The following is a 27432-nucleotide window of genomic DNA, read 5'->3' as shown; positions in this document are numbered from 1 at the left end:
AAAACCGAATTTGATTTTTTACTACCAAATGAAACGGGAAGATGTCAAACCCATTTCGTCATATAATTCTCCTCAAAGTTACAAGGACAAATGAGTTTCGCCGAAAGATTATTAAAGCTATTTCCATTATTTAGATCGACTTCCGCTGGTGTTTAGTATTGTGGGTTTATAAATTCGGCGTGACTTTAAATTACAACGCTAACCAAGTATCAAGATTAATGAGGCAACGCAGCAGATGGAGTTAATGGTGATTTCCTCGCTTTTTCACCAAGCAGAATTCGCGACCGGAACGAATAGCGAAGATGCGACGAGATCCTCTGTTTTGCTAGATTAAGAACGCGACTGATCGGCTCAATCACTATAAAGCTCCTAATCATCGCTTGTTTGTATACATAACGCAACGACCGCCAAATGTCGATGTGAAAATTCATATCCCGAAGTTTTAGCGACGGTTTAGGCATATCGTGGGAAAAAAATTGACTCCGTCTATATATAATTCAAGTATAATACTATGGGGTAAGATAGGTTACAGTTATGGTGTATAAAAGCATATCCCGACTTACCTCACTCATGTATTGAGTAGGCCATGCCTCACCCAATCATATAACAAGTTAGGGCAACCTGGTTTAAGATTTTCTCTAGTTAGGAAGTATAAGTTTCTGTGTCGTCCAATGTGTGAAAAGTGTTGTTTGTTTGTTTGTTTGTTGTTCTTGTATTTTAATTTAGGAATGGGCTCAGATCGGCCCAATGTATAGCAGAGTCCATGTACCTGTATGACATCATACATATATTGTATAGGTATTAGACATAAAGCGATTTTGCAAAATTAACAACGCTCTTATTATTACCCAACATGATTTACAAGTTTTGTTATTTTTACGAGAGAAAACCGCCGTCAAAACTGACTTTCGTCGCTTCGCGCTGAGCGATAATTCGAGTCGCCCGCTGGGCCTTGGTGCCTCAGTCGAGCTGGCCTGTCACCTCCACAATAGGGCTCCGCATTTATCGGTTTCGCTTGGTAGAATACGGACGACACAAACCAACAGTTTATCGAATTTGCTTTCGTGGTAAAGTTTTTCCGACGCACCGCCTTAGCGCAATAATATCAAAGAGTTGAAATCGTAGCGAATATCAAACTCAGTGTGACGCATAGTCGACACTGTGACGTAACAATCGTGGAACAATAACACGCTCGATCCCTGCAGCGGCGTAAACTTTTCGACGATGTTCATTGATTCGATGATTAATGGCATCGATATATATAAAGGTAAATAAAGCGAGTATAACACGATACGCCTCTGCAACAATACGTTTGCATGTGTATTGATACGCGTGGTACCTCTGCTGTATTGAAGTGGTTCAGGATAAACCTTTGCAAAAAAACATGACATAAAATGCCGTAAAAACACGCGAAGTTTTGCTTGTTTTCCATGGCCCAATATTTGACTGTATAAATGTTCACATCATATATGCAAGCATGTTAATATTAGTTCCTTTTTAAAGGTTTACTAAAAAGAAAATATGTTTGCAATAGGCGTAATATTAATTGAATATCCCTATGCTGCGTATGTTTCTAGCGTATTACGGTTTTAGCTCTCATCCGCCAACCCAAGCCAGCAGTCCCAGCAAGTCGATATTTCACATGTATAATTAATGTCCTCACGCTCGGCCACGATAGGCGCATATGGCGCGAAACGCAGAAAAGACAGAGGAAGGCGCTGGTTTCGGCACGGCTATTTACGACTACTCGAGATTGGACTATAGTTACATAATACACAATTCTTAACGTATTGAAACCCGGAACATGTTTTAGACTTCGAAAAGTCTACGATTCCGGCCATGTTACGTCGAATGCCTTATTCTGATTTATGTGTTTTATGGAAGTCGCTCTTGTTTTCCAACTCGAACACGATTTGGGTTAAAAACACGATCTTCCGTTTGCGTTCCCGACTGACATACGTCCGATAAGGGTCCATAAATTAAACTGCGCGTTTAATAAGATCTTGTAGCTGGAGCGGCAGAATGGGAATCGAATTAGGCAGCGAATTGAGACGAAAGAGTGGTGTAACCGAAGGCGACATACGTCCCGTAAAAGATTAGATCGCCCCCTTCCCCCATATGTTACTTTCTCTCGCCACGCCGGATGTTTAGCCGACTATTTGCTGCCTCTAGCGGCAAAAGAGATAAAGTGATAAAATGCGAATGCTTACAGTCAATTTAAAATAGTGTATATGGTATGGTGGGAAAATATGGATACGTTAGCATATAAAACACCCCGTATATTTGCTAACCGTGTTTTAACAATCGTTTTGAGTCGTGAGGCTTCAGGTACAATTATGTAATTACTTCAGGTACAATTATGTAAATATGCTTCTGCTTACTACTAAATGGTACAAAAAAATAAAAAAAATGTACCGTGGACCATCTTACCCCAACTTACTAAACACATAACATTTGTGTGGTACATGTATAGGACGAACATTGGACGTATAACAACTTGAACGATATATTTTGGTGCGCTGATCGTTACAAAACTTGTTTTCGTATTTTTTTGCATTTAACCAATTGCAAAGCAGTTTGTGTCTGTATGTTTTGTTCTGTTATTCGACTCGTTTAACAGTTGCCACTTAGCAATTTCCCGTTAGTAACATTAGCCTTATGGCGTCGATGGAGAAGTATATACCGCAGGAAATTAAAGTAAAACTTTGGTCGATCAATCCACCAAGCTTCCGCACTTAGTGGTAATGCAGAAGTGCAGGCGACGCCGCAGCACAGGAAACTCGAGTCTACGCTGCCCGAGCGAGTTTCAAATCCCTGGTCAGAATGTAAAGCCGACTTAATCCTTCATCTGAATAAACAACAGCTCCGCTGCCACGCGTGTGTTGTCAAAACAGCTACTAGCTTCTAATAAACATATCTATTGCGGATTTAGTAGTCGGAGTATGGATTAATGCTCTGAATGTAATTCTTAATCAATTCGAGATAAAATCTTATTTTTAATTGGAAATTCTACGCATTGGAGATATGGAATTTGAATTGAAGCAATTCTAGCAGGTTATATACAGCAACAATAAAGAAAAGTATTAATAAAAGAAATATTATTTGACTTAATAGGATGGTCACTGTTTTTTTTCGTTTATTGTCCCATTCGGTGATAAACATATAGTAGGCTTGGGGAAGATGGAACACCCATAGCACATAGTATACAAATGTCCTGATCGTGTTTTAAAAAATTAACAACAGTCTATGGGAGTCGTGAGGATACGGTTTTATAATCCTTTGAACGTTCTTTGTTTACTACTAAATCGGACGGGCAAATAGACTGAAACGGTGTACCATTTCCCCCATCTTATTATACAATATTTACAAAACTATATTTACTCCAAAAAAGCGTTGTAAATTGATAAAAACACGATTATGAAAGATGGAATATTATGTGATATCTATCTTACCCACATCACCACTCATAAGCACTTTCGCTTTTATAATGTACAAATTATTATTTAAAATTGTAAAGAATGCGATGTAGTCGGCGCCGTTAATAGAACAGGCTGGGGGAGATGGGACACACTTTCATTTTGGTCTGGTTCTATTTTAAACAAAGAAATTTCAAAGAATTATAAAACCGTATCCTCACGACTCTTTATAGGTTATTTAAAGTTGTCGACTTGTATATATAATGGGATTGGGAGAGATGGGAAATCTTTTTATTGTCGCAATTGGATGTAAACAAAGAAAATTCAAAGAATTATAAAACCATATCCTCACGACTGCCATAGACCGTTGTTAATTGTTTAAAAAACGATCAGGATATTTAAATAATATGCGCTGAAGGTGTCCCGTCTTTCCCCACCCTACTCTACATTAAAAATGAAAAATCTTCTCCAAATACTACTCACAAAGTTAAATATGTGGTAAGCGGGCACGAGGTGCATGTAAAAGTCGTCCGTTTTAAAAACGACCGTAGCTGACCCATAAAACAATCTACGTTTATTCAGTCATTTTTAATTCAGAGTTGCAACGTTGTTCCGGCAGTACCGTTGTGTTTAACAAAATATTGATCAAACAAAACCAAATTTCCAAAATCTTAGGAAAAAGGAGGTGTTTACTGTTACTGCATTCTAGTGGCGTTTTAAGATATAGAAGGCTCCCCCGCAAGGCTTGTACGTGGCCCCCTTCTTTATCACTACATCTGGTGACCCGTAAAACAATTCAACTCAAACTGTTACATATAGGTCTCACTATTGGCGCAAATAGACGTGTTTAAAGGGGGGGTTCTAATTTGCGGCGTAGGCCCCCAAAATTGTTGGCTTAAACCCCTCCCTTTTACTGTAACCCCCCTCCGTTTTACAAACTTATTTAAATTGCTACGTACGTTGTCATGTTATTGGGTTACGACGGCGAAGCTTATTTTGCGACGTAACAACAATTTATATGTGGCTAATTTTCTATCGGGTATTATAGTGGGCCCCTAATTCGTGTGAGCCCCCCGCGGCTGCGGGGTTTGCGGGATCGATGATACGCCACTGCTGCATTCTATGCGCACACTTGCCGATTTCCAGCTCGCTGGCTATTAGCTAGTAAAGCACGGGCGCCATATAGCGACGTTAAAAAACTGAGCTTAAATAGTGACTTTTCCGATTTAAGCACATTTTGTAAATAAAATACTACAATAACTAAAGGGAGTTGTGGTACTGGATAAGCAAAAGATGGATTAATTGAAAACATTTAACTGGAGGTAATGTTTATTTTGTGGTTTAAGTATCTTATCCTTAAAATATACAGTAACAAACAGTTTTTAATGTAATTATTTGCACGAAAATTGTTGACTTATTTTAACTCTAATTACTAAAGAGGTTTTTTAAAAATCAATTTGGACCGGATTTTTTTATTTGCCAAATTATACTGCAAAAGTAACAAAAAATAGGTTTGGTATACAATACTATACAGTATACATGATAAGTAAAATTCGCAAATAATGCAAATCACGGTTATCAGTCTTGAGGTTTAGGTACAGAATTGCAAAACACAATGGTGGATTGAAATTCCAAAATTATGCAAAACCAAATATCAATTTTTATCCTTGCACATTCTCTCTACTGCATTAAGCAAGAGAGCAATATCTTGTTTTCTTGTAATTCCATGGTCTCCACATTTCCGCATTGTCATGTCCACCATTGTGACATCAGAAACATTGTTTTCAAAGAATTCTAAAGTTAGTTTCCAAGGTACATTCATGTCTTTTATACCTTGTATAATATGTAAGTCACAAGGAAGGTCTAATTTTGCTGATTTTTCCGGAAAAAGGTCATATTTGTCCATTCCTTCATATAAAGCATATTTGCCAGCAAGTGTTTGCAAAGGTTTAGAAAGCAGGGCCACTCTTGCTTTGGATTCAGGGCTGTCATCATTAAATATATGACGCCACATTCGAGCAGTGCGTATGAAATGAAAAGCACCGGACACTCCTATCATACCGACCACTTTTTCAGGAAATCTTTTGGCAATGTGTAGCATTATGAAAGCACCCATGCTGGATCCAACTATAACCTAAATGCAATACAGTATTTATTTCTAGGCACCAAATCAGGGGTGTTTGGGGTGACATGTTGCCACCCATTTAAAACGGAGCTGTTATTTTAAAACAGGGCTCTCGTTGGTAAAAACATGTCATTCTAGTATTAATCTTTTAATTTTTTTATTTGGTCTTTAGGCGACACCAAAATACAATGTCTACCAAAAATTTATGGCATAAAGTATTTCATACCAAAACTTAATTACCTGTGGGCCAGAGGTTAACTTGGTGAACATTTCTATTCCATCTTCAACCCAGTCTTTTATATTGCACACATAGTTTGCGGAACTTGATGCATATGTCCCACTGTAATCAAACCTGAGGAATGGTTGGCTAGAATCTCTGTTGGAATTGCAGAGGTATTACATATCACTAACTTATAATAGTATCAGTATGAGTACACATACAACGTAATTTCACATAGGTTGATGTAAAAGTCTGCAGCTGGTATATACCAGAAACAATGTGTTTATTCTCTTTAGCCATGATAACTAAGATGGGAAAAGTATACAAAGGCAAAAAGATAGGTAGTAACGGTAACATGATTATGAATAAAACAGAAAAAAGGCAAAACGTTCGTAGTAATCACCGCTGTTCAGTTTAATTCTTTATGAAACTTGTGTAAAAATGTCCTGTGTTATTAGCATGACAAATATAAGCTTGTATTTTTCCGACTATTGTAATATTATCCAATACCTGCATAGTTGCTCCATTGCCAAAGCTTTAGGGCTGTTCATACTGGACATCAATCCAGATAAATACAAAACTCCAGGTTTTCTATTGCCTTTTAGATTTACATAAGCCAACGAAGGCTTACCAACACATTCTAAATATTTAACTGCATTCATATTAATGTGTATTCCTACAACAGAAAGAATTTTGTATTTGAAGTCAGGTGTTATAGTGCGATTTTTTTAGTTGCACATACGGTATAATACAACAGTTATTTAAGGGCATTTAAATGTGTTAAAGTATTATTACAATGTAAATATTTAAAAGTATTTATTCAATGTATATTCCTACAACAGAAAGAATTTCATATTGAGGTGTTATAGTACGTTTGTTTAGTTGCCCATACGGTATAATACAACAGTTATTCAGGGTTTTTTAAGGTTATTTAAGTATTATTACAATGTCCACACTCCACACACGAAGTGCTAAAAATTAAAAACTAAAAAAAAACAGATTTAAAAAGGGTTAACCTTTTTGTAAAAAAGCGGCAATAATTTTGATTTTTGTAAAAGGTATATTCAATTAATAAAAGACAGTTTTAGTTTTTTGCATTATGTTTTTGATGATTTATAGTTAAAATTATTTATATAATAAAAGTATTTCAAGAACTGTTACTTTTAAAAAATATTATTGTTTGACGATACAGCATTAAATAAAAGTACACATATATGGTCTCCTTTTAAACTTATACGGGAACTCCAGTGGACCACTGACATTATTTAAAGAATAATACATTACAGTGAAGCAGTTTTTTGATATTGTTTATTACACATCATTTTAACCACATTCATCAAAATAGAAAGATCTTCTGGTCTTTCGGTGTTCCCCACATTTTCGCAGAGTCAAATCAATTGTTGTCGTGTCATAAAAACGGTCTCGCACCACAGAAAGTGTTTCATTCCAAGGGACAACATCATCTTTCATGCCTTGTAGGATGTGAAGATTACAGGGCAGTTCAAGTTTTGAATCTTAATCTGGAAACAGGTTTAAATCATCCATGCCAGTAAAGTAGTCCATATTTATCATTTCCAGAAGCTCCGGTGTTTCTGTATTGTCATTTGAACTCAAGATCTTCCGCCATTTTTCTGCATGATCAAAGAAATAAAATGAAGGTGCAACACCCACCATGCCAACCACTCTTTCTAGAAATCTCTTTGCGATATGCATCATCATAAAAGCTCCCATGCTAGACCCAACTATAACCTGAATAAAATAAATAATTTTAAATTAAAAACGCTGAGTAAACTGTCTTGAACCATTTCTTTATGTTTGCTTAATTTTCAAAATCAGCAGTCTCTATAAAGTTAAAGTAAAGGTATATACCAAAAGAGAAAGTATGTATCAAAGACTACATCAAAACTGTTATGTAAAAATAAACAAAAACATGTTATGCTTTTTTATGCTTCACGGACCAAGGGTTAAAAAACACTGTTACAGATCAAAATTTGATACCTACTAAGTTAGCTGCAACACCTGTGGGCCAGAAGTTAAGTTGTTGAAAACGTCGATGCTGTCTTCAACCCAGCTTTTTAAGTTTCGCACAGAACCTTCAGTGTTTGAATCAGATACCCCACTGTAATCAAACCGAACAAAAGAATGTCCAGATTCTCTAAGAAATGTAAACTTTGGATTTAACAACATTACTTTGGGATGTCTACTACATATGTACTTAATGGTACTTTTTTTAAATTTTTAATATAGTTTTGCATTTACTTTAAAGAAGTTTTTGTTATAACAGAACTGTAACTGCTATTTCAGATTGATTTAAATTTTTTTTTTTAAATCACTGCTAGTACTTTCTTATTTGCAACTGATCAAAACTGATTTCACAACTTACCGACAAAACTCTTCAAGAGCCAGTGCTTTCTGTCCATTCATAGTTGACATAAAACCAGAGAGAAACAGAACTCCGGGTTGAATGTGTCCTTCTACGTTTGCATACGCTAGAAGGCTTTTACCATTTCTTGATAAATATTTAATCCCATTCATATTTCTATGTTTATTTTGTTATTGTACCTATATAGTGCAAGTTAAGTAATACATAAAATTTAATAGTTCTGAACTAGTGTTTATATAAAAAGCATGCATTTGTGGTTCTTAACCATATTGGGTCAGTATGATCACTAACCATTAGAAACTTTTTTGTTCATGTTCATTCATTAAAAAGAAACAAAAAAATACTTGTGAAAATGATGGTACAAAGATGTTATAAAACACTGTAATACATTAAAATGTAGCACAAACATAAAAGTACAATGAATATATAAATTCTGTATAACGAAAGTAGTAAAAAGTATAACAAGCAGTATAATATTAAACAAATGCAAACAAATTTTAGTCTTTATTTATTCATGTACTCAAAGATATGCTGCAAAGAATATGATCTAGTTTCTAGTATATTGACGTAATGTTAAACTTCTATTTTACTGTTTGATGATTTCCCCTGCTTTATCAATGCTTCTTCATGCTTCATTTTAGGTTTTTCTGTCCTTGTGTGCCACACAAGTACTTCAGAACATTCATTTGCTTTCGCTTCCATGTCTTGCCTCTGCAGCTTTAACCCAGTGAGAAAATGTGACTCTAGGTAACCCCTTGGAACACTGTTGGAATATTGAGCTTCTGGGTGTTGGAATAAAAGCTTTAAATGAACCGCAAAACCAGCCATGTCAATTGGAAAAGGCCGCTCTGGTTTCCAAGCTGTGTACCACTCTAGGACTTTACCATTTTCACACTTTCCAGGGCCCTCAAATTTTAAGCCACCACTGAGACCTACAGGCCAAGCAGAAGCAACTTTAGTTGAGCGCATTTCTTCAAATATCTGAAGTGTGTATGTGTTATCGTCATCAAGAAAATACAAAACACCACCTGTGTTTGCAGGCAAGTTTTCTCTTATCCATCTTAAGCCTTCATTCCTCTGAGAAACTCCTCTTGGCAGCAGCCAGTTTGGGTCTGTAGATTTTAGTTTAAAGTTTGTATCTGTTTTTGCATTTAAATGAGTGTATTGAAGGCCTGAGAATTTTAAAAATCGAGTCACTAATGGTGTTTTTGTGTCAGAATCCTCCACTACTATCCATCTAAAGTTTGGAACATGAAGCAACGTCTGTGCGAGTCTGGTTAGATCAGCTTTTTGAGTCCATCTTGCATACGTTGGTGTTATGGCATAAATTGTTGGTAAATCACGTTTGACGTGTGCGTCTATATAGTCTATAGCGTTTGGGTAACGGTTCTTTAAGGATTGTTTAAGTTTTATTATTCTGCGCTCGCTTTGTGCAAGCGCGAAAGTCTTTTGTTCGTATTCTTCAATATAGGATATTTTATCTTCTGAATTGTTGAAATTTGTGAAGAGAATAAATATCCATACCATAAAGACAACAGCATTTATAATTAATAGTAACCGCATGGGTTTTACCGCAAAAAATCGATAATAACTCATAACCTACTGAAAATAAAATATCGAATTTACGAAGCTTACTATTGTTTTTTATACTTTTTATTAATCGGCAAGTGATTTCCGGATCAGGCTACATTCTATTCCTAAAACTATTCCTTGTAAAAGGCAGTAGCCTACACATATCGTCCTAACTTTTTAATTTTCAATGTAAATAAAACCACCTTGGGGGAATTATCGTTACGTCAGAACAGTGCTTCCAAATATATATTTTTCAATTCTCACATAAAATACCGTTGCAGTTTCGATGATACATCGTTTCGAGTATTTAATGTGCCAATAAATGAATAGTTTTCTTATATACGTGTTTTTGCACTTCAAACAGTACAAACTACGATTTTAAATGTGCTACAAAAGTACAAAGAAACTGAGTTATATGCTATACCTTTATGACCGTTTAGTAGCGTATTTAGGCTACATCTGGTGTTTTCCTAAAATAAAAAGAATATTTGCAATAGGAAACTAATATCGTTACGCGGTTATAGCGTTATATATACCAATAGTTAGGTTAGTTCGTATGTATTTTAAATGTCGTAAGAAATACGGCACAGAATAAGTTCAGTAAAGCTAAATGATGCGACAAAACATCACATAGGCCAATTGCTTTCGCTTTCATATCACACATGATGGGTTTGATAATTGCTAGTTGTCGGGCTTGGAGCAAATGAACGGGGTAGTGTAAGTTCACTGTACGTCGCATTATCGCGTATTGGTTTACGGATTTCCTCGCCGTTGATTTCCCCGTCTGTGTTTGTTCTTATACACGACGAACAGCCTGAAGATCTTCTACATAAATAGATGACGGTAATGAGTAAGATCACGAGTGTAGACACGAATAATGCGATGCTGAGATTGAAGATCATTTGTATCTCTTCTTTCATGTTCTGTTAAAAAAAACACAATTAGGTTTTTTTGAAAAATGAAGAGTAAAGGCAATATTTTTTAAACACCTATGTCTGAATTCGAACGCAACACAAATCTATGTTAACTCTTATACTCTTGCTCTGTACAAACCATCTATATAGGCTAGGCTATTAATTGATAGCAATTAATACGATAGGGGAAGGTGGGACACATTTAACATATATTATCCAAATATCCTATTGTGTTTTGAACAATCAACAACGGAAGTCGTGAGGCTACAGTTTTATAATTCTTTGAAAATAATGTTCTTTATGTATTACCAACTGGGACGAAAAAAAAAAGAATAAAAAGGTGGCCTATACCCCCCTCCATATTAATTAATAAACGACATATACATTACCTTAACTTCTTTGTTGACCAGCAACTGTACGTCAGCTTCATCCATGCAATCCATGGCTAAATCTTCGCCGTAAGTAATCATGGATTGCTGCATGAATTCGAGCAAGCCGTCGTAGCCCGCGTCGTAATCATTACTATTGTTGCCGTTAATGTTGCCGTCCGTTACCACTTCAGTGAGGATGTAGTCTGGTTCAGTGTAGCTCTCCGCAGTGCTGGGAATGTATTAATTTGCTATATAATAGTGCGTGGGAGTTGTGGAGTAAGATGCGATATCGTTTACACCTAAATCCCATATTTCCTGTTTCCTGATCGTGTTTTTACAAAATCTACAAGATAAAAATTAAAAGCATGTCCTGTTTTACCCCACTCTTTATACCTTATACATGGACATTTTGTACGTGTTAAATGTATTAATTCGCGTTAAGTTTCAATCGGAGAGGTGAAAACAAAGGAATTTTAACTGTCAGCATACACTGAGAAAACAGGCAATGATTGTAATACGGTTTAACCCCTATTTAGCATTATACGCATTTTTATTTTGAAATTACCTGTATTCTGTATTGTTTTATGTTGTTTTGTTTTAAGGTTTGACTGGATACCACAACACAACACGCTGACAAAGTATAGACCTAACCGCAAATTACGAAAGCAAGCAATACTATGCGGTAAGATACCTGTTTGTTGCGAGTATATGAAATGCGGTAGTTGTTTCTTCGGCAAGGATAGTACCTTTTCTTGATAAAAACAAAATCCAAACCCAGGTCAAAAATTGCGTGTGCATTTTTAGCAATGGTAAAATGTACCTAAATGGTTTTAAGTAACAATTCGATTACTGTACGAAAAATTGTCTACTTTTTGCGTCGGTTAGCATTAAAAAAACCGTTTGTCTCCAAACCAGTACGCACAAGCAATCTAACGCTAATACGCAACTTTAAAAATAGTTTAGACACTTTAGAGTTTAAACTATTACATTTGAGAGTACAGTTATAAATACTCCGCTAAATAATACCTAAATACGAACTATCGTCTGCTTCCTAAATTTTCTTTTCTTTTTTTTTCTTTTATCATAGTAAACGTAAATTGATATACCCACACAGCACATATAAAACTGTTGTATCCTTTTAACTTGATACTGGTGACCATAGGTCCACACAGATTTGCTTGACATTTGTGATTCCCTTTGACTTGAAATTTGACTATCGGTTCATGACGTCACGGACCGGAAGTGACCTACCGCGATTTATGTTGCGATCAATGGTTTAGGGATCCGGAGTGATATGAATGCGACGAACAGGTTAATCTAAACTTCACACAGTTTGGTGCGAATTGCGCGGTAGTACATGTGACAATAAGTATGAATGTTTGTGAACTTCCAGCTACTGTGAAATCATAGTATCACTTCAGTATACTATCATACTATGGTGAAATAATTTAACGAATTTCATAAAAAAATGCGTTTTTTATAGAGGAGAAAAATTAACAAAAATGAGAATAAGAAGTGTATCATTTTATGAAGAGTGCCATTTCGGTATTTCTGTATATAATTTTTATACACATTATCCCATGAATATATTTTTCTTATTTTAACTAAAACGATAAAAATCCTGGATTATAGACAAATTAGGTCGTTCAGCGCTTGCAAAGGGCAGACATATATAGTAGGGCGGGAAAAACGGGACACGGCGTAAGAGAAATGTTTCTTTTTAATCTTCCTTTACCGGTATCTGTTTAACGAAATTAGTCGAAAAAATGTTACAGTAATTATTGACACCAGTATTCTCGCGGTCCAACAAAATGCAACCAACAAAATATATTTAAAAAAGTTAATAATTTGAAATAAATCTTTCTGTATTCAATACAGAACAGTAAAGAAGTGACGTCACTATAGATCACGTTTGATTTTCTTTGGATAGTTCGATTTTCTTTTTCACTCCGTTTAAACTGAGGGTAAGTTCGGCGTGTTGGCGCTTTAGTTGTTCTAGTTGGAAGCCGAGTTCTTGTGCCTGGTCACTACCAACCTGTGTTTAACAACATTATTAATTTACCATCAACGTTTATGATTATTTAAGCATAAAACATATGATAAAACGTAACGTGTTTGCGTCACGGGTATATAGGTTATTGTAGGTGACTATACGGAACATACTGGTAACATAAATTTTCCATTTAAACTGTTGACATAGGTTAAATTATAAGAAGTAAACTAAATTGTGAGTTTTTTCTTTTGCTGCAAAAATCGCATATTTGAATAACTGGTTTGTGACGTCACAGTTATACACGATTATAAGCGCTACTTCGCGTCGTATCTTCGCCTACGACCATACCACGTTGAGAACACCCCATCTCGTCCGATCTGGGAAGTTAAGCAACGTCGGGCCCGGTTAGTACTTGGATGGGTGACCGCCTGGGAATACCGGGTGTTGTAGGCGTTTTACTTTTTATCTGTATTTCGCTTTGGTTTGTGCCATTTAAATTTTAATACTTTATAACGTTATTTTATTAGAAACCCTGCCTCTGTGCTAAAATTAGGCCCATTTTTAAGTTTTGTCCATGCGTAGTAACGTAATGGTGAGGATGGTTTGTTGAAACTGTTCTCCCTTTATAATATAGTACTGTGGGTCGTGGGGTAAAATGGGATATCGTTTACCCCTAAAACCTATATTTCCTGATCGTGTTTTTAAGAAATAATGTAGAAGAAAAAAGACTGAAAACCTGTCCCATCCTACCTCGCCCTTCTACACCTTACACGGACTGAGAGTTGCAGGAGTTTTGTTTCTTAACTATATTTCGTTTAGTTAACGCTATTTAAATTATAACAATTTATAACATTTGACATTAGACATCCTTTCGCTGCGCTAAAATTAGGCCAAACTTTAGGTTTTGTCTTTACGTGGCAGTTAATTTCAAACACAAGAGCTTAAGTATGTTGTTTATAATCTAGATATGTGCCGCCTATATGCCCCAAGATATAAACAGCATATATGTGTTTCGACATATGAGATACGAGCGATGAAGTGTATATGTATTAAAAACGTATATCTTTAATTAGGTTAGTACTGGTTTACATATTTGAGCTTAACTGAGTCTACTTCAGCTCTGCCTTCATTGAAAAACGCGCAAAGCCTAATTGAACCGGTTTGTGACGTCACAGTTATACGCGATGAAAAGCGCTACTTCGCGTCGTATCATCGCCTACGACCATACCACGTTGAGAACACCCCATCTCGTCCGATCTGGGAAGTTAAGCAACGCCGGGTTGTAGGCGTATTGTTTTTACCTAATTTCGCTTTGGTTTGTGCCATTTTAAATTAGGAAGTTAACAATTTATTTTGGACACTCTGCAGCTCTGCTAAAACTAAAACAAATATTAGGTTTTGTCCACACGTAGTAACGCAGCGGGCAAAGTACCGGTTGGTAAAACAAGATGGGATATCGTTTACCCCTAAAACCTATATTTCCTGATCGTGTTTTTAAGAAACAATGTAGAAGAAAAATGACTGAAAACCTTTCCCATCCTACCTCGCCCTTCTACACCTTACACGGACTGAGAGTTGCAGGAGTTTTGTTTCTTAACTATATTTCGTTTAGTTAACGCTATTTAAATTATAACAATTTATAACATTTGACATTAGACATCCTTTCGCTGCGCTAAAATTAGGCCAAACTTTAGGTTTTGTCTTTACGTGGCAGTTAATTTCAAACACAAGAGCTTAAGTATGTTGTTTATAATCTAGATATGTGCCGCCTATATGCCCCAAGATATAAACAGCATATATGTGTTTCGACCTATGAGATACGAGTGATGCAGTGTATATGTATTAAAGACGTATATCTTTAATTCAGTTAGTACTGGTTTACATATTTGAGCTTAACTGAGTCTACTTCAGCTCTGCCTTCATTGAAAAACGCGCAAAGCCTAATTGAACCGGTTTGTGACGTCACAGTTATACGCGATGAAAAGCGCTACTTCGCGTCGTATCATCGCCTACGACCATACCACGTTGAGAACACCCCATCTCGTCCGATCTGGGAAGTTAAGCAACGTCGGGCCCGGTTAGTACTTGGATGGGTGACCGCCTGGGAATACCGGGTGTTGTAGGCGTTTTGTTTTTACCTAAATTTCGCTTTAGTTTGTGCTATTTAAATTTTAATACTTTATAACATTATTTTTATTAGATACCCTGTCGCTTTGCTAAAATTAAACCAAATTTTAGGTTTTATGCATTCGTAGTAACGTGTTGGTCAAAGTATAGAATGTTAGAACGTTTCGATTTATAACACAGCGGTTTCGATTTATAACACAGCGGTTTCGCTGGTTCGTGGGGTAAAATGGGATTTCGTTTACACCTAAACCCATATTTTGTGATTGTTTTTTTTAACAAATCATGTATAACTTTTCAAATGTTCTTTGTTAACTACCAAACGGGATGAGAAAAGAGATTGAAACACGTCTCATCTCCCCCCAATTATATATATATATATATATATATGCTTAATTCAGTCAATACCGGTTTATTTATTTAAGCCCAACTGAGTCTACTTCAGTTTTGCTTTCTTTAAAAATCGCGCAAAGCCTCATTACGAACTACTTTGTGACGTCACTGTTATACGGGATTAAAAGCGCTACTTCGCGTCGTACTATCGCCTACGACCATACCACGTTGAGAACACCCCATCTCGTCCGATCTGGGAAGTTAAGCAACGTCGGGCCCGGTTAGTACTTGGATGGGTGACCGCCTGGGAATACCGGGTGTTGTAGGCGTTTTACTTTTTATCTGTATTTCGTTTTAATTTGGGCTGTTTAAATTTTAGCGGTTTATAACATATTTATTAGACCAATTGTTTCTGTGCTAGAATTAAGTTGTTAAGTTTTGTCCATTCGTAGTAACGTATTGGTCAAAGGATAGATTGTTAAAACATTTTTTTTATAAAATAGTACTATGGGTCGTGGGGTAAGGTGGGATACCGTTTACACCAAAAACCAATATTTTGTGATTGTTTTTTTTTAAACAAATAAGATATAACTCTGCAATTGTTTTTTGTTAACCACCAATGGGACGAGAAAAGATATTGAAACATAACTCATCTTACCCCACCCTTTTATAAATATCTTTAATTCAGTCAATACTGGTTTACTTATTTGAGCCCAACTGAGCCTACTTCAGTTTTGCTTTCATTGAAAAGCGTGCATATGCCTAGTTGCGAACTGGTTTGTGACGTCATAGCTATACGCCATTATAAGCGCTACTTCGCGTCCTATCATCGCCTACGTCCATACCACGTTGAGAACACCCCATCTCGTCCGATCTGGGAAGTTAAGCAACGTCGGGCCCGGTTAGTACTTGGATGGGTGACCGCCTGGGAATACCGGGTGTTGTAGGCGTTTTGCGTTTTGCGTTTTTATCTTTCGCTATTTAAACTTTAGAGGTTTATAACATATTTATTAGACTACCTGTCGCTTTTTAAAATTATACCAAAGTTTAGGTTTTGTTTAACGTAGTCGCGTCACGGTTAAAGCATAGCCTTGAATATACAAGTATAGGCCATGGCCAAAGCAAGGAATGTTAAAAAACCTAAAACGTTTCGCTTTATATAATGTGGCACTGTTGGTCGTGGGATTAGATGGGATATCGTTTAGATCTAAAACCCAGATTTTCTGGTCATGTTTTTAACAATTAATGTACGAGAAAAAAATATAAAAAACATGTCTCATCTTACCCTTACTTTGCACCTTACGCGGACGTTTGGTACGTCTTTTAAGGATTAATTTTAAAATCTTCGTAAAATAAACACAAAACGCCTACAACACCGGGTATTCCCAGGCGGTCACCCATCCAAGTACTAACCGGGCCCGACGTTGCTTAACTTCCCAGATCGGACGAGATGGGGTGTTCTCAACGTGGTATGGTCGTAGGCGATAATACGTTGCGAAATAGCGCTTTTTATCGCGTATAGCTGTGACGTCACAAACCATCTACGCAAATACGAGACTTTTACAGAAAACCATTCCTTATCTGTCTTGATTTAGTTAGGTGTTCTATTAAATCAATGTTGGAGTGAGATATTCTTGATAGGTTTACAACAACCGTTGGTCTATTTGTGTACTCGTGTTCGGTGTTCAAATATCTTATGTACAGACGGTTATGCCTATATAAATGGGCGTATATGCTACACATAAGCTGAATTGTAACCAATCCAACCAAGCTATTGTGTCCGAAGTAAACGAAAAATGTTTGTTGTATTGGTTCTGTGACGTCACAGCCATACGCGATTAAAAGCGCTACTTCGCGTCCTTTCATCGCCTACGACCATACCACGTTGAGAACACCCCATCTCGTCCGATCTGGGAAGTTAAGCAACGTCGGGCCCGGTTAGTACTTGGATGGGTGACCGCCTGGGAATACCGGGTGTTGTAGGCGTTCTGCATATTTTCCCCATGAACGGAGCAATGCTCTGATGCCACCAGACTACAACTAATTTAAAATCACCCTTCTTTAGATAAAAACGACATTCCTACGTGCGCTGTTGGCTACTCATGTATTTTACACAAATAGCTAATCTTACTTCAAAATCTCTGAGAAGATCAGTGTTTCCCAGCAAACCCGACTTTTGTTGTAACTTCCCATTGTCGTGACGTAGTCCGTCACGTGCTTGCTTCGTTCGTGACAGAATATCTCGTTTCTGCAACAAAATGGTCAGGTGTGTAAAATGCACACGCATAGTGTGTTATGCATTTCTAACTATTGAAATGTTTTTTTGATTTATTTGTATTGGTTTATATACCATAAGCAGAGTTGCAGTTTCTCCTGCAACTGTTAAACATACTTGAAGGTGTACTAACCTTTAAAAAAAAAGTATCTTCAGCCTATAAAGTATCAAAATCCATATTTTTTAACTTACTTTAATAAAATACTCATTTTGGGTTTATAGGATTTTCATAGGTCAAGGCCCACTAAGCACCCTGTAGAAATTGAGCACCTATAGGGGTAATGGGCAAATTCTGGCCTAAATCCTAGACCCACAAAGAATAGAATATATTGGTATAAAATTACTTGGGCAACGTCTTGTTCTACTTCTGCAAGTTGCGATTTTCTGACTTGGTTCTCAGCTTGCACGAATTGTAACTTCTCCTTTAAATGAGTCAGAACTTGCACAGTGCTTGTAATTTTCTTGCGAAGTTTTAGCAATTCCTATAAAAACACAATAGCAGGGCTGTGTAACAGATATTTGCAAACAAAAAATAGAGCGGGCGTTAAAATGAATATGAATATAGAAATATGAAAAGTTAACTTCAATTTACGCAGTTGCAGCATTTAGTTTTGCAATTCAAAATGTATATAAATAGCCACAAAGACAATGATATATATAGTATTGTAGGGTTAACTGGGACACCTTTAGCATATACATTTTAAATATCCTGCTCGTATTTTAAATAATTAACAACGGTCTATGGAAGTTCTGAGGAAACAGTTTTAAAATTCTTTGAATTTTCTTTGTTTACCACCTAATGGGAGAAGAGAATAGTATGAAAAGGTGTCCCATCTTCCCCACCCTACTACATGTTTTAAACAATTATAATAATCAATGATCCAGCTACCTCATTTCTTTCTTCAATCTTTTCATTGTAAGTCTGATTTTCAATTTTTAACTGTTCAAAATCGATCAGATGTAAACCTTCAGCAAGTTCTTCCTGTTTATAAACAAATTAAATAGATTATCCCCCTGTGGCTAGAAATTGACAGTCGTTATAACACGAGTGTTCGGTTTTATACACCTCGTGTAAGCTAACGAGTTATGTTAATTTGTGGGTGATTATCTTTGGGGGATTTTCTTCATTATTTTTATATCGGCCAATACCTTTGACAACCCATTAGTAACCACTGGGTTGGAGCGCGTTAAAGTTTTATTGGGATTTCTTCCAGTATTTATTTAAATTAAAAAAGTTACTGTTTAGGTTTTAATTAAAAGATTGCAAAAATATGGTACAAAATAAACCTTTTGTTTAAGTTGCATTTCTTGTTTTCTAAGTCTGTTTTTCAACTTAATATTTTCAAGGCGAACTTGAGAGACTTCGACTTCCTTCTTTCTCTCATTGGCTTCATACATTTCAATATCCTAGGTTTAAAATAACTTGGTTAATCATTTTAAGCATTAATTTTAAAAAAACTTGGTCATCTAATTTTAGCATTAATTTTAATTCTTAACAGCTCAAACATATCACAAATTGGAACACACCCTGCAAATATATGTAAAATTTAAATTCAAAATTACATTTTCATAGCCACAAAAAATTACCCAAAACTGATTATTTGCCCGGTTTAGTGGAAGCAATTGGCTTTATTTAAAGTTAATATATCCGTTTTACCTTATATCAAATATAACTTGAATTAAAAAAACAGCCTGTCCAAATATTTTAACACACTAAGTCTTAAAGATGTACTTCAGACACATGTGAGTTAGATCTAACCCACAAACAACATAAATGAAGCAATCAAACCAATACCTTCTGTTGTATTGGTCTTCCTGATCTGCTATTAATTGCAATTGAAGCAACAGATCTTTTGAATTCAATGGCTTTGTTCCATTCTTCTTCTACTTTTCCATGTTTTTCTGCTTTTCTGGCTTTTAATTCTTCCAACTGTTCATTGTAAGCCTCTTGTTCAGCAGTTTGTTGCTGTCTTAGCTCTTCAAGGTTGCTCATGTATTTCATGTATCTGTAGTTCACCATAACGTTAAATTACAATTTGATACATATTTCATTGGGTGGGGGAAGGCGGGCCACTATATTGGTGTATAGAAGTCGTGAGAATATGGTTTTATAATTCTTGAAATGTTCTTTATTTACTACCAAATGTGACGAGAAAAGAAATAGTTGCATCACCTCTGTTCTTGATCGGTGACATTTTTATCTACTTCTTGTCGCGTTTCCTCAGTTTTCTTTTTTCGAAAATACTCTGCAAGTTTATGTTGGAGTTGGTGGTTCTGTTGGTTTAGCATTTCTCTTTCATTCAGAGCAGCCTGTTTAATGTAGTTAAGTTACAAGGGTGCTTTGTTATGATTCGTTTAACCATATTGGTATTCATTATTTTGTGTCATTAAATATGGGTACATGACTAGTAAGTTAGTCACTGATTTTTGACCGGCGACTATAGTTTAAAAATTCATCCTAACAAATAAATAGGGACTGTTAATATTTTCTGTACTTGGTACTTTTGTAGCAGTTCTTCCCTGTTATATTGTGGCATCAGAATTTGTTCATCTTCTTCAAGAAGAAGCTCCATTTCCCCTCCTTCACTGCCTGTAGTTGAACATATTTAAGTTAATATCACAGTTATACAGGCTTGGAGCAAATGCACCATAAATAAAAAGCTTATGGTGAAAAGTTCAAAATGAAAAATTTTAAATTCCTTTGACTAAATTTTATGGATTTTGGAAAATAACTAGGTAGAACATGAAAAATGGTAGCATATAATGACTTTACAGTATTTTATATTATGATTGTATTTTGGAAATAAATAAATAATACAAAGTTACAACTAATAAGTAATAAACATTTGCCCATAGACTAATGAAATCATATGTTTGATTACAGTTTGACTTGTTATACAACAAAAAACTGTTGTTTTATCACTATATCCTGTCTTTTCATTTAAAATAGTTTTAAATCTTCGCTACCGTAATCAAAGAGACAGATGAAAGTTTTTAATATTACTATAACAACTAACTAGGCACTAGTATGGGCTTACCGTATTTTTCAGGAGTTCCTGGCTGTGGCATTTCTTCACCGTTTAAACCATCAGGTTCAACTATAAGGGGTGGGGTAGCCCCACGGGAAAGTACCTCACCCACTACAGGGGGCTCTTCTGGAGCTTCCCCATCTGTGAAACCTTCACTGGTTTGCAATGGAGGTTGTTCAGCCTCCGTTGGGATTTCTGGTCCATCTTTAAATTAAAACGGAATAATTAGATACAGGATGGTGTACCATGGAAAAAAGAACAGGTACATATAAATTATAGTTTATTCAAAAAAATGAAAGTAAATTTGATTACAATTTACAAAACATACTGTCTAGTTTAACTGTAATAAATTCCACGAATCTGACCCTGATCTCTGGTGCTGATGAAGTTGGTTATAAAGTCACACAGTTGACTGATTTTGTGTAAATAAATACAGTAAGATCTGATGCTACGAAAACGCAACAGACAAAAATCAAGTCATACCAGTTGTATAACAAAAAATATATATGTATTTTGCCTCAATAGCATCGTCAGCCTTTTTTACAAATAGAAACAAGTTTAAGCATATACCGGCAGCAGTTACTTCCTCTGATGCATCTTTAACTTCATCTGCTACAACAGCTGATTTGTCTTCACCATTTCTGAAAAACATAATTACATTCTATTTGATTTAGTGACTGGCGCTGCCATTTAGGTAATAAATATATGGTGGGTGGAAGAAGACAGAACACCTTTAGCACATAATATCCAAATGCCCTGATCGTGTTTTAAACAATTAACAGCGGTCTATGGAAGTCATAACAATATAGTTTTATAATTCTTTGAATGTTCTTTGTTTCTACCAAATGTGAAGGAAAAATAGAATAAAAAGAAGTCCTATCTTCCCTCACCCTACTATATCTCTTATATTATACACTTTGCTGAAATTGATTTTTGTATATTACCTGTTTCGTAGCACCAGGTCCTACCTCATTAACATTAGTCATTATAGGAGTGATTTATTTATCATAAGCTTGTCAAATGGCCATGTCTTCATTTATTTAAGCCCACTTAAAGTTATCCAAGAAAGACATAAAAAGTAAAAGTATTGTTCATTAGACGTGTGACAGATGCCCACTCTAGATTTTTAAAAAAATGTTGTGTAAAATTTTTTTTAAAAAATCTTGTTAAAAAGTCAAACTAAAGTATAAATAACAGTGAAAACAGTATTTTTATACTCAGGTGTCTTTGGCTGTTCCGTCTCCTTAACCTCCTCTCCTTCTTTAACTTCAGTATCTCCTGCAGGTGCAGTTTGAGATGTTTTGTTTTCATCTGTTGATGCTAGTTTAATTACTTTAAAACAGGTGGCTAAGTTATATACAGTTTGAGATAGCAAAATATTGCTTTTGAGTATATATGCCTTGAGCCATTTAAAGTGACGTGCACTATACAGTTGCTGCAACACATTTATAAACAGAAGAATCAATTTGATTTTTAGTTTATTATCATGCACACACATAGACATTGTAAAGATAGGTTAGTTGACAGTTTAAGGCCAATAAAGCGACAAGTTCTAACTTTTACCTGCCACAGTTTCTTCTTCCTTTTGTTCAGTAGTTGTTTCAGGGGCAGCTTTTGTATCCTCTACATTCTCTGAGATAAAGAACAAGCGCACGTCATACTAAAATACGCCCGGTGGCTCCCAGTAAAAAAAACACCAAAAACGCCTGGTATGGGTTAAGGTGGGGGATTATACAGGCTATGGGTGGGTCCTTGGATGTATAACTGGCCCCCTTTGCATGAAAGTTTAAAAAAGATTCTACCCGCCCCAACGCAGGCTTCTGTTAGTTATTTTTTCCACTGATGGGCTTGGTAATACTGCTGCTGGTGACCAGTGAAAATTTTGGTTTCAAAATGTTCCTTACGTCTCCCTGATACCCGCTGTATAATTTTTTTAAAAGAAAACTCGGGCGTTCGTGTCGAAAATTAACTTTGAAAATGCGGTCGGGAGTTGTATAGGTATACTAAGCTTTCAACAAACCTTGGGAAGGAGGTGCAGCTTCTTCCTCTTGCGTTACTTCAGCAGGGGCCTTAATAAATGTACATGTTTAAAAACTGCAAAGTTAAATCTTTAAAACGACCGTACCTGTTCTTCTTCGCTCATTCTGACGTACCAAGCTTGAATAACAAACTCACGTTTTCACAGTCGCTTGAACTCGAATATTTGTAAAAAATAAGGTCGATTTTTTAGCTAACGAGAATCATTAAATAAGAAAAACTCAAACCGCGCTTTTCGCATCCACCGTTGCCATGATTACCATTGTTTTCGATTTCTACCGACAGGTGGCGAATACTTTAATTGGGGATTTTCGTTGTAAAAGTGTAAGATATCTCTTATTTTTAAACATTTGAAGACTATTGTTATATATTAGAACAAGTTTTTTAACATTTTAATCAAACCTATAGTTTAAAAATAATATTGTAAGGAGAAACGCTAAAGGGGGAGGGGAAATAAACATTATAGCAATGAAACTATATTAGGTAAATATTTCCAGTAACGTTATTATTAATTTAAAAGAAATATGACGGATATGCAGAGATTCTGTTTTTTGGGTTCACATTTGTGCTTTGTAGAATGGGTCCCCAAAATACTACAATGTGTGTTTAGCGCCTCTACCGATATATGCGTGAGAAAGGCAAAAGTTGACATCGATTCTACCTTTTTGGAAATTTAACCATGTCGAAGCGAGGTTGGTGTCTAAATCTGATTAAATCGTAGTAATTCGTGGCTGTTTGCCATTGAAACTTTACACAGTTGTAGTTTATACTTTAAGGAAACATAAAATCAAAGTATAATGGTCAGAATTGAGTTTTAATGCAGTCAAATTGATCGGTTTTTCGTTGTATTTAGGACGTGGAGGAGCAGCCGGAGGAAAATTCCGGATCAGTCTTTCGCTGCCTGTTGGCGCAGTCGTCAACTGTGCTGATAATACAGGTGATAAATTTAATATTGTATTTTAGTATTTTATTTCCTGCCAAAATATTTTTTGAATTTCGCAACAATTCAACGCATTTGGTTTTTAAAATAATGCACGTTCACAATGTTTTAGAAGCTACTAATAGTGTATAAGAAGTTCTATTTAAAGCCTGCTTTTGTTCGTGCTACCTTATTATGAGTAAGTTTGATAAAATTCGGCTGATTGCCAGTCTGCAGAGACATATCAGCTGGGTGCCCGAGCAATTTTGTTCACAAATTTTGGTGGCACGCTACACTTTGACCCACCCATTTAAATTAATTAAATAATGAATCATATTGAGAAAGATTTTCTAATGTGGCCAGAAAATGTACATACTTTGCACACCGATTTTAAATGATACACAAGCAAAAAATAACAGTTTGACATGTGCGTGATTTTATTAACCTAGAAATTGCCATATTCTGTAGTTTGCATTAGTAAGTTGGTATGATGATTTTTCCATCTTTCGGGACTGAAAACGATGATGAAAATTTTAAAACTGACCAACTTTCTTACTAATGTAAAGAATATAACCTTGAACTTTTTACAGTATTCACAACTAATATAGTTTTTCAACTAAGGTGCAAAGAACCTTTACATTATCGCTGTCAAGGGTATTCGAGGTAGATTGAATCGGTTACCTGCAGCTGGTGTCGGTGATATTGTACTTGCCACAGTTAAAAAGGGTAAACCAGAACTTCGGAAAAAAGGTGTGTAATATACTGTGTGTTTATGCGCAGTTTTGCTATTTATTAAAATATTACGACTTAACACCGCATGTGTCTGCGTTAAAGCATACATGAGTGTCTTTTTTGTACCGTTTTTCCCGTATAAATATGGGGTGTATTTTCCCCAATTTCACCTTTCACAAAAAAGGACTACCTGCTTATATATATGTATAATAAGGTGTTCAGTTTTATATATTTTTCTGTTTTCCCACCAATGTCATTATTGCAAAAAAAAACTTTTTAAGTTGTAAGTTCTTTTTTTCTACTTTAAATCGGGCATAATTGTGATGGCGTTTTTACAAGCTGAATAGAGCTTGTTAATTGTTTTGTTTTGGGATAAATAAATATTATTCTTAAAACCTTAATGCTATATTGCTAGTTAATAGGGATGTGCCGAGCCGAGCCCGAACTCAAAAGCTCGTGCCCGAGCGTCTCCTTTTTTGACGCTCGGCGCTCGGCTGAAAACTGGGCCGAGCGCCGAGCCTTATGCTATAATGTTGCACGCGAGAGCGTAAAATATTAAAAATGAAAAAAGTGAAGCTACTAAGAGATAACGAGACTAGTCAGCGTAGCTTTCTCTTTAATTATTTTTCGTTCGTTGTGAATTTGCTCTCTCGCAAGTAACGAATCGCAACGTCAGCGAATTTGCCCGTATCGAATTACAGCAGGTGTCGAATTACACGAGCGCCCAATGTTTTCGTATCATATTTTAAATAAAAAGCCAAAAACTCTTAAACTTTTTTATAATGAAATATTATAAATTGCTGCAACCACGGTTTTGCAACCACAGGGTTTTGCAACCCCTAAGCCACCTTTACCGCAGACACGCACGCAGCCAGAAAGTGCTAAGACGCACACACACGCGTTGCATTCAATATAACATTCCTTCGCTTGGAATTAGAACAATTTTTCATTCAATTGTTACGTCACGTGTCCTATCGCAACGTAACTATTAATTATGACGTTTCATAATATAACAATCGGGAGGAATGTGCCCACTGCCCAAGTTGGCAGCCCAATCAACCACGAGATCAAAACATCGTGTATCAGCGTCACATTTTTACACTCTGCGCCGGCGTATGAAATAAAGGAAGACGCATGCGGTAGCATACATTCCACACGTAACAAACGAAGCAATCGTTGTGAATTTATTCTCGTGAAAAATGACGTAATGAAACTCTGGTTCTCGTGCGGTGCCATCAAACGATGTTTTTTGGCTTCTGTCCAAGCTCGACCGGGACGATACTTTGTAATATCATATTACAATTTATGTTGGTTCCAATTTACTGATAGCGTCGCTCCTCGCTCTTATATTTGCACCAATTAAAATTCACATAATCGCGATTTACCTGCATTAAACTAATCATCAGAAACAAAAATTATACACCAACTACAGATCGTATGGAAGCGAATAAAACACGATTGTTTTCCAACAATCTTGTTTGTGATGTAACGATCGTAAAGGTTTATTCTGACGTAAATAATCGATACATTATCCAAGATGAACATGCGTAGAAACTTGCTAGTTGTGCCACTGGCTGTAACAGTTATAAATAATTTTTTAATTAAATATTTTTTGTATGAATTTTACATTTTGCAACAGTAGGAATTATGAAAAGCGAGACGCGTCTTTAACCGCAAACCACGTGTTCTGTATTATTTTGATTAGCGGCGCTTTTCGGCTGAATAGGAACGCATTCTCGTACGCCTTTCTCCTTGATGACGTCATAGGTGCTCGGGCTCGGGCTCGTGCCGAGCTTTTCGTTGAAGCTCGGCGCTCGGCGAACCCGAGCTTTTTCAACTTCAGCACATCCCTACTAGTTAATTCACTCCACCATCCACAGTGCATCCTGCTGTAATAATCCGACAATCGAAATCATATCGTCGGAAACATGGACAGATGATTTACTTTGAAGATAATGCCGGAGTAATAGTAAATCAAAAAGGAGAAATGAAAGGTATGTACTAACTCTATACTAGGGTACAACTAACAGTTAAACTCATGCATATGCCAAATATATATACCTTTTGCATTTTACGTTACACGTTTTTTGGATATATTTTGTTGTTAGGTCACAATTAACAGTTTATATATTTGGCTAGGTTACAGATTACAATTAACAGTTAAACTAATACATATGTATTATATTGTTGTATTGGTACTGTTTGTATGTATATTTAAAATGCATATACCAAGCATATATGTAGGCTTTTAGCTTTTCTCTGTACACAGCTTTTTGATATATTTTGTTGTTCCTTTATTTACATATTTAAGGTGTTCATATATATTGGTTTATTTATGAGTTAAACGCATTAGTAATTAATACTGTGTGTTGAAACCAGTTGGTGTAATGATGATTTTTCCATCTTTCGGGGCTGCAGGTTGCCGCTGATGACAAATTTTAAATCTGAACCCACTGGTTATTCACTAGTTAGTGTAGTATTAACTTTACTGTAAATGGTCCTAGCAAGAGTTTAAACAAATGCAATTTTTAAAAACATTTTAGGTATCTCTAAAAAGTATTTTAGTTTTAAATTTAATTTTTTAAAATGAATACTAATGTGAAAGATGAATACTAATAGGTGTTTTTAGTTGAATTTAATCTTTTTAAAAAGGAAATAGGAAAAAAGTTACAAGACCCACTAACCTGACAGTGAGCCATTATTATGTGATAAATCATAAATGTACTAAATTTACTTTACAGGATCTGCCATCACTGGTCCTGTGGCGAAAGAATGTGCAGATTGTTGGCCGAGGATCGCGTCCAATGCTAGCTCAATCGCTTGAATAAACTATTACCCCAAATAGATTTGTTTCATCAAAATTGTTAGAGGTAGAGGAGGAGTTCTGTGTAGAAACTGATTTTATGAAACTGATTTATGTGTTAGAGCAGTTCTGTGTAGAAACTGAGTTTATGAAACAGATTTAGTTTGCAGTTAGTGTACAACAGAT

The 27432-nt window shown here is 35.8% G+C and overlaps 6 protein-coding genes, 1 long non-coding RNA gene and 7 other non-coding genes across 16 annotated transcripts; 8 read left to right on the top strand and 6 right to left on the bottom strand.

Annotated features, from left to right (window-relative positions):
• The first annotated feature begins 4376 nt into the window (after positions 1-4376).
• Positions 4377-6148, top strand: LOC149741397 (uncharacterized). The gene is made up of 2 exons (XR_016386347.1): positions 4377-4738; positions 5714-6148. It is a non-coding gene; the product is annotated as an uncharacterized LOC149741397 (long non-coding RNA).
• LOC149741396 (palmitoyl-protein thioesterase ABHD10, mitochondrial-like) lies at positions 4757-6423 on the bottom strand. Its single transcript, XM_089891092.1, has 3 exons — positions 6272-6423; positions 5782-5917; positions 4757-5550 (listed from the first exon to the last, which is right to left on the bottom strand). The coding sequence occupies exons 1-3, from the start codon at positions 6421-6423 to the stop codon at positions 5071-5073; spliced, it is 768 nt and encodes a 255-aa protein (XP_089747218.1). The 3' UTR covers positions 4757-5070.
• A 1-nt stretch (position 6424) lies between these two features.
• LOC149741395 (palmitoyl-protein thioesterase ABHD10, mitochondrial-like) lies at positions 6425-8296 on the bottom strand. The gene is made up of 3 exons (XM_089891110.1): positions 8145-8296; positions 7781-7916; positions 6425-7510 (listed from the first exon to the last, which is right to left on the bottom strand). The coding sequence occupies exons 1-3, from the start codon at positions 8294-8296 to the stop codon at positions 7277-7279; spliced, it is 522 nt and encodes a 173-aa protein (XP_089747236.1). The 3' UTR covers positions 6425-7276.
• A 27-nt stretch (positions 8297-8323) lies between these two features.
• Positions 8324-9892, bottom strand: LOC149741394 (galactosylgalactosylxylosylprotein 3-beta-glucuronosyltransferase 3-like). Its single transcript, XM_089891069.1, has one exon. It carries the CDS (start codon positions 9738-9740, stop codon positions 8718-8720), a length of 1023 nt encoding a protein of 340 aa, XP_089747195.1. The 5' UTR covers positions 9741-9892; the 3' UTR covers positions 8324-8717.
• A 99-nt stretch (positions 9893-9991) lies between these two features.
• On the bottom strand, positions 9992-11991 carry LOC149741393 (uncharacterized). The gene is made up of 3 exons (XM_089891097.1): positions 11693-11991; positions 11020-11230; positions 9992-10639 (listed from the first exon to the last, which is right to left on the bottom strand). The coding sequence occupies exons 1-3, from the start codon at positions 11797-11799 to the stop codon at positions 10373-10375; spliced, it is 585 nt and encodes a 194-aa protein (XP_089747223.1). The 5' UTR covers positions 11800-11991; the 3' UTR covers positions 9992-10372.
• A 479-nt stretch (positions 11992-12470) lies between these two features.
• Positions 12471-23077, bottom strand: LOC149741386 (cilia- and flagella-associated protein 184-like). 3 transcript variants are annotated; one of them, XM_089891030.1, is made up of 14 exons: positions 22881-23077; positions 22776-22824; positions 22319-22387; positions 21973-22075; positions 21326-21396; positions 20765-20959; positions 20222-20316; positions 19900-20036; positions 19522-19732; positions 19014-19133; positions 18616-18708; positions 18071-18208; positions 17583-17699; positions 12471-13036 (listed from the first exon to the last, which is right to left on the bottom strand). In XM_089891030.1, exons 1-14 carry the CDS (start codon positions 22896-22898, stop codon positions 12908-12910), a joined length of 1545 nt encoding a protein of 514 aa, XP_089747156.1. In that variant the 5' UTR covers positions 22899-23077; the 3' UTR covers positions 12471-12907. The 3 variants fall into 3 exon arrangements, with proteins under 3 accessions (XP_089747156.1, XP_089747169.1, XP_089747163.1); XM_089891043.1 differs by having other exon boundaries at positions 21973-22033; XM_089891037.1 differs by having other exon boundaries at positions 12474-13036; positions 21973-22066; positions 22881-23073.
• On the top strand, positions 13329-13447 carry LOC149741392 (5S ribosomal RNA). Its single transcript, XR_016387390.1, has one exon. It is a non-coding gene; the product is annotated as a 5S ribosomal RNA (ribosomal RNA).
• LOC149741391 (5S ribosomal RNA) lies at positions 15002-15120 on the top strand. The gene has a single exon (XR_016387383.1). It is a non-coding gene; the product is annotated as a 5S ribosomal RNA (ribosomal RNA).
• LOC149741390 (5S ribosomal RNA) lies at positions 15662-15780 on the top strand. Its single transcript, XR_016387420.1, has one exon. It is a non-coding gene; the product is annotated as a 5S ribosomal RNA (ribosomal RNA).
• Positions 16283-16401, top strand: LOC149741389 (5S ribosomal RNA). Its single transcript, XR_016387395.1, has one exon. It is a non-coding gene; the product is annotated as a 5S ribosomal RNA (ribosomal RNA).
• LOC149741388 (5S ribosomal RNA) lies at positions 16816-16934 on the bottom strand. The gene has a single exon (XR_016387394.1). It is a non-coding gene; the product is annotated as a 5S ribosomal RNA (ribosomal RNA).
• On the top strand, positions 17319-17437 carry LOC149741387 (5S ribosomal RNA). The gene has a single exon (XR_016387419.1). It is a non-coding gene; the product is annotated as a 5S ribosomal RNA (ribosomal RNA).
• A 269-nt stretch (positions 23078-23346) lies between the features above and the next one.
• Positions 23347-27287, top strand: LOC149741384 (large ribosomal subunit protein uL14). The gene is made up of 5 exons (XM_089891124.1): positions 23347-23484; positions 23646-23729; positions 24333-24461; positions 26324-26437; positions 27185-27287. The coding sequence occupies exons 1-5, from the start codon at positions 23472-23474 to the stop codon at positions 27265-27267; spliced, it is 423 nt and encodes a 140-aa protein (XP_089747250.1). The 5' UTR covers positions 23347-23471; the 3' UTR covers positions 27268-27287.
• LOC149741385 (small nucleolar RNA SNORD2) lies at positions 24192-24260 on the top strand. Its single transcript, XR_016387389.1, has one exon. It is a non-coding gene; the product is annotated as a small nucleolar RNA SNORD2 (small nucleolar RNA).
• Positions 27288-27432: the final 145 nt, after the last annotated feature.

This window comes from Ciona robusta, chromosome 1, assembly GCF_009617815.1.
Source record: "Ciona robusta chromosome 1, ASM961781v2".
Lineage (NCBI taxonomy): Eukaryota > Metazoa > Chordata > Ascidiacea > Phlebobranchia > Cionidae > Ciona > Ciona robusta.
This window is presented reverse-complemented; position numbering and strand designations above follow the sequence as displayed.

What these genes read in the sequence shown, in the direction of transcription:
- LOC149741396 (XM_089891092.1), bottom strand. Translation starts at nt 6,423, where the DNA reads ATGAATGCAGTTAAATATTTAGAATGTGTTGGTAAGCCTTCGTTGGCT. An exon ending in GCAATGGAGCAACTATGCAG is followed by an intron (nt 5,918 to 6,271) that starts GTATTGGATAAT and finishes CAATTCCAACAG; the next exon opens with AGATTCTAGCCAACCATTCC. An exon ending in AGTTAACCTCTGGCCCACAG is followed by an intron (nt 5,551 to 5,781) that starts GTAATTAAGTTT and finishes TATTGCATTTAG; the next exon opens with GTTATAGTTGGATCCAGCAT.
- LOC149741395 (XM_089891110.1), bottom strand. Translation starts at nt 8,296, where the DNA reads ATGAATGGGATTAAATATTTATCAAGAAATGGTAAAAGCCTTCTAGCG. An exon ending in GCTCTTGAAGAGTTTTGTCG is followed by an intron (nt 7,917 to 8,144) that starts GTAAGTTGTGAA and finishes TACATTTCTTAG; the next exon opens with AGAATCTGGACATTCTTTTG. An exon ending in ACTTAACTTCTGGCCCACAG is followed by an intron (nt 7,511 to 7,780) that starts GTGTTGCAGCTA and finishes TATTTTATTCAG; the next exon opens with GTTATAGTTGGGTCTAGCAT.
- LOC149741394 (XM_089891069.1), bottom strand. Translation starts at nt 9,740, where the DNA reads ATGAGTTATTATCGATTTTTTGCGGTAAAACCCATGCGGTTACTATTA.
- LOC149741393 (XM_089891097.1), bottom strand. Translation starts at nt 11,799, where the DNA reads ATGCACACGCAATTTTTGACCTGGGTTTGGATTTTGTTTTTATCAAGA. An exon ending in CATATACTCGCAACAAACAG is followed by an intron (nt 11,231 to 11,692) that starts GTATCTTACCGC and finishes ATACATTCCCAG; the next exon opens with CACTGCGGAGAGCTACACTG. An exon ending in TGGTCAACAAAGAAGTTAAG is followed by an intron (nt 10,640 to 11,019) that starts GTAATGTATATG and finishes TTTTTTTAACAG; the next exon opens with AACATGAAAGAAGAGATACA.
- LOC149741386 (XM_089891030.1), bottom strand. An exon ending in AACTGCTACAAAAGTACCAA is followed by an intron (nt 20,037 to 20,221) that starts GTACAGAAAATA and finishes TACATTAAACAG; the next exon opens with GCTGCTCTGAATGAAAGAGA. An exon ending in ATCTTCTCAGAGATTTTGAA is followed by an intron (nt 13,037 to 17,582) that starts GTAAGATTAGCT and finishes TGTTAAACACAG; the next exon opens with GTTGGTAGTGACCAGGCACA.
- LOC149741384 (XM_089891124.1), top strand. An exon ending in CAACTGTGCTGATAATACAG is followed by an intron (nt 23,730 to 24,332) that starts GTGATAAATTTA and finishes TTTTCAACTAAG; the next exon opens with GTGCAAAGAACCTTTACATT. An exon ending in ACCAGAACTTCGGAAAAAAG is followed by an intron (nt 24,462 to 26,323) that starts GTGTGTAATATA and finishes CACCATCCACAG; the next exon opens with TGCATCCTGCTGTAATAATC.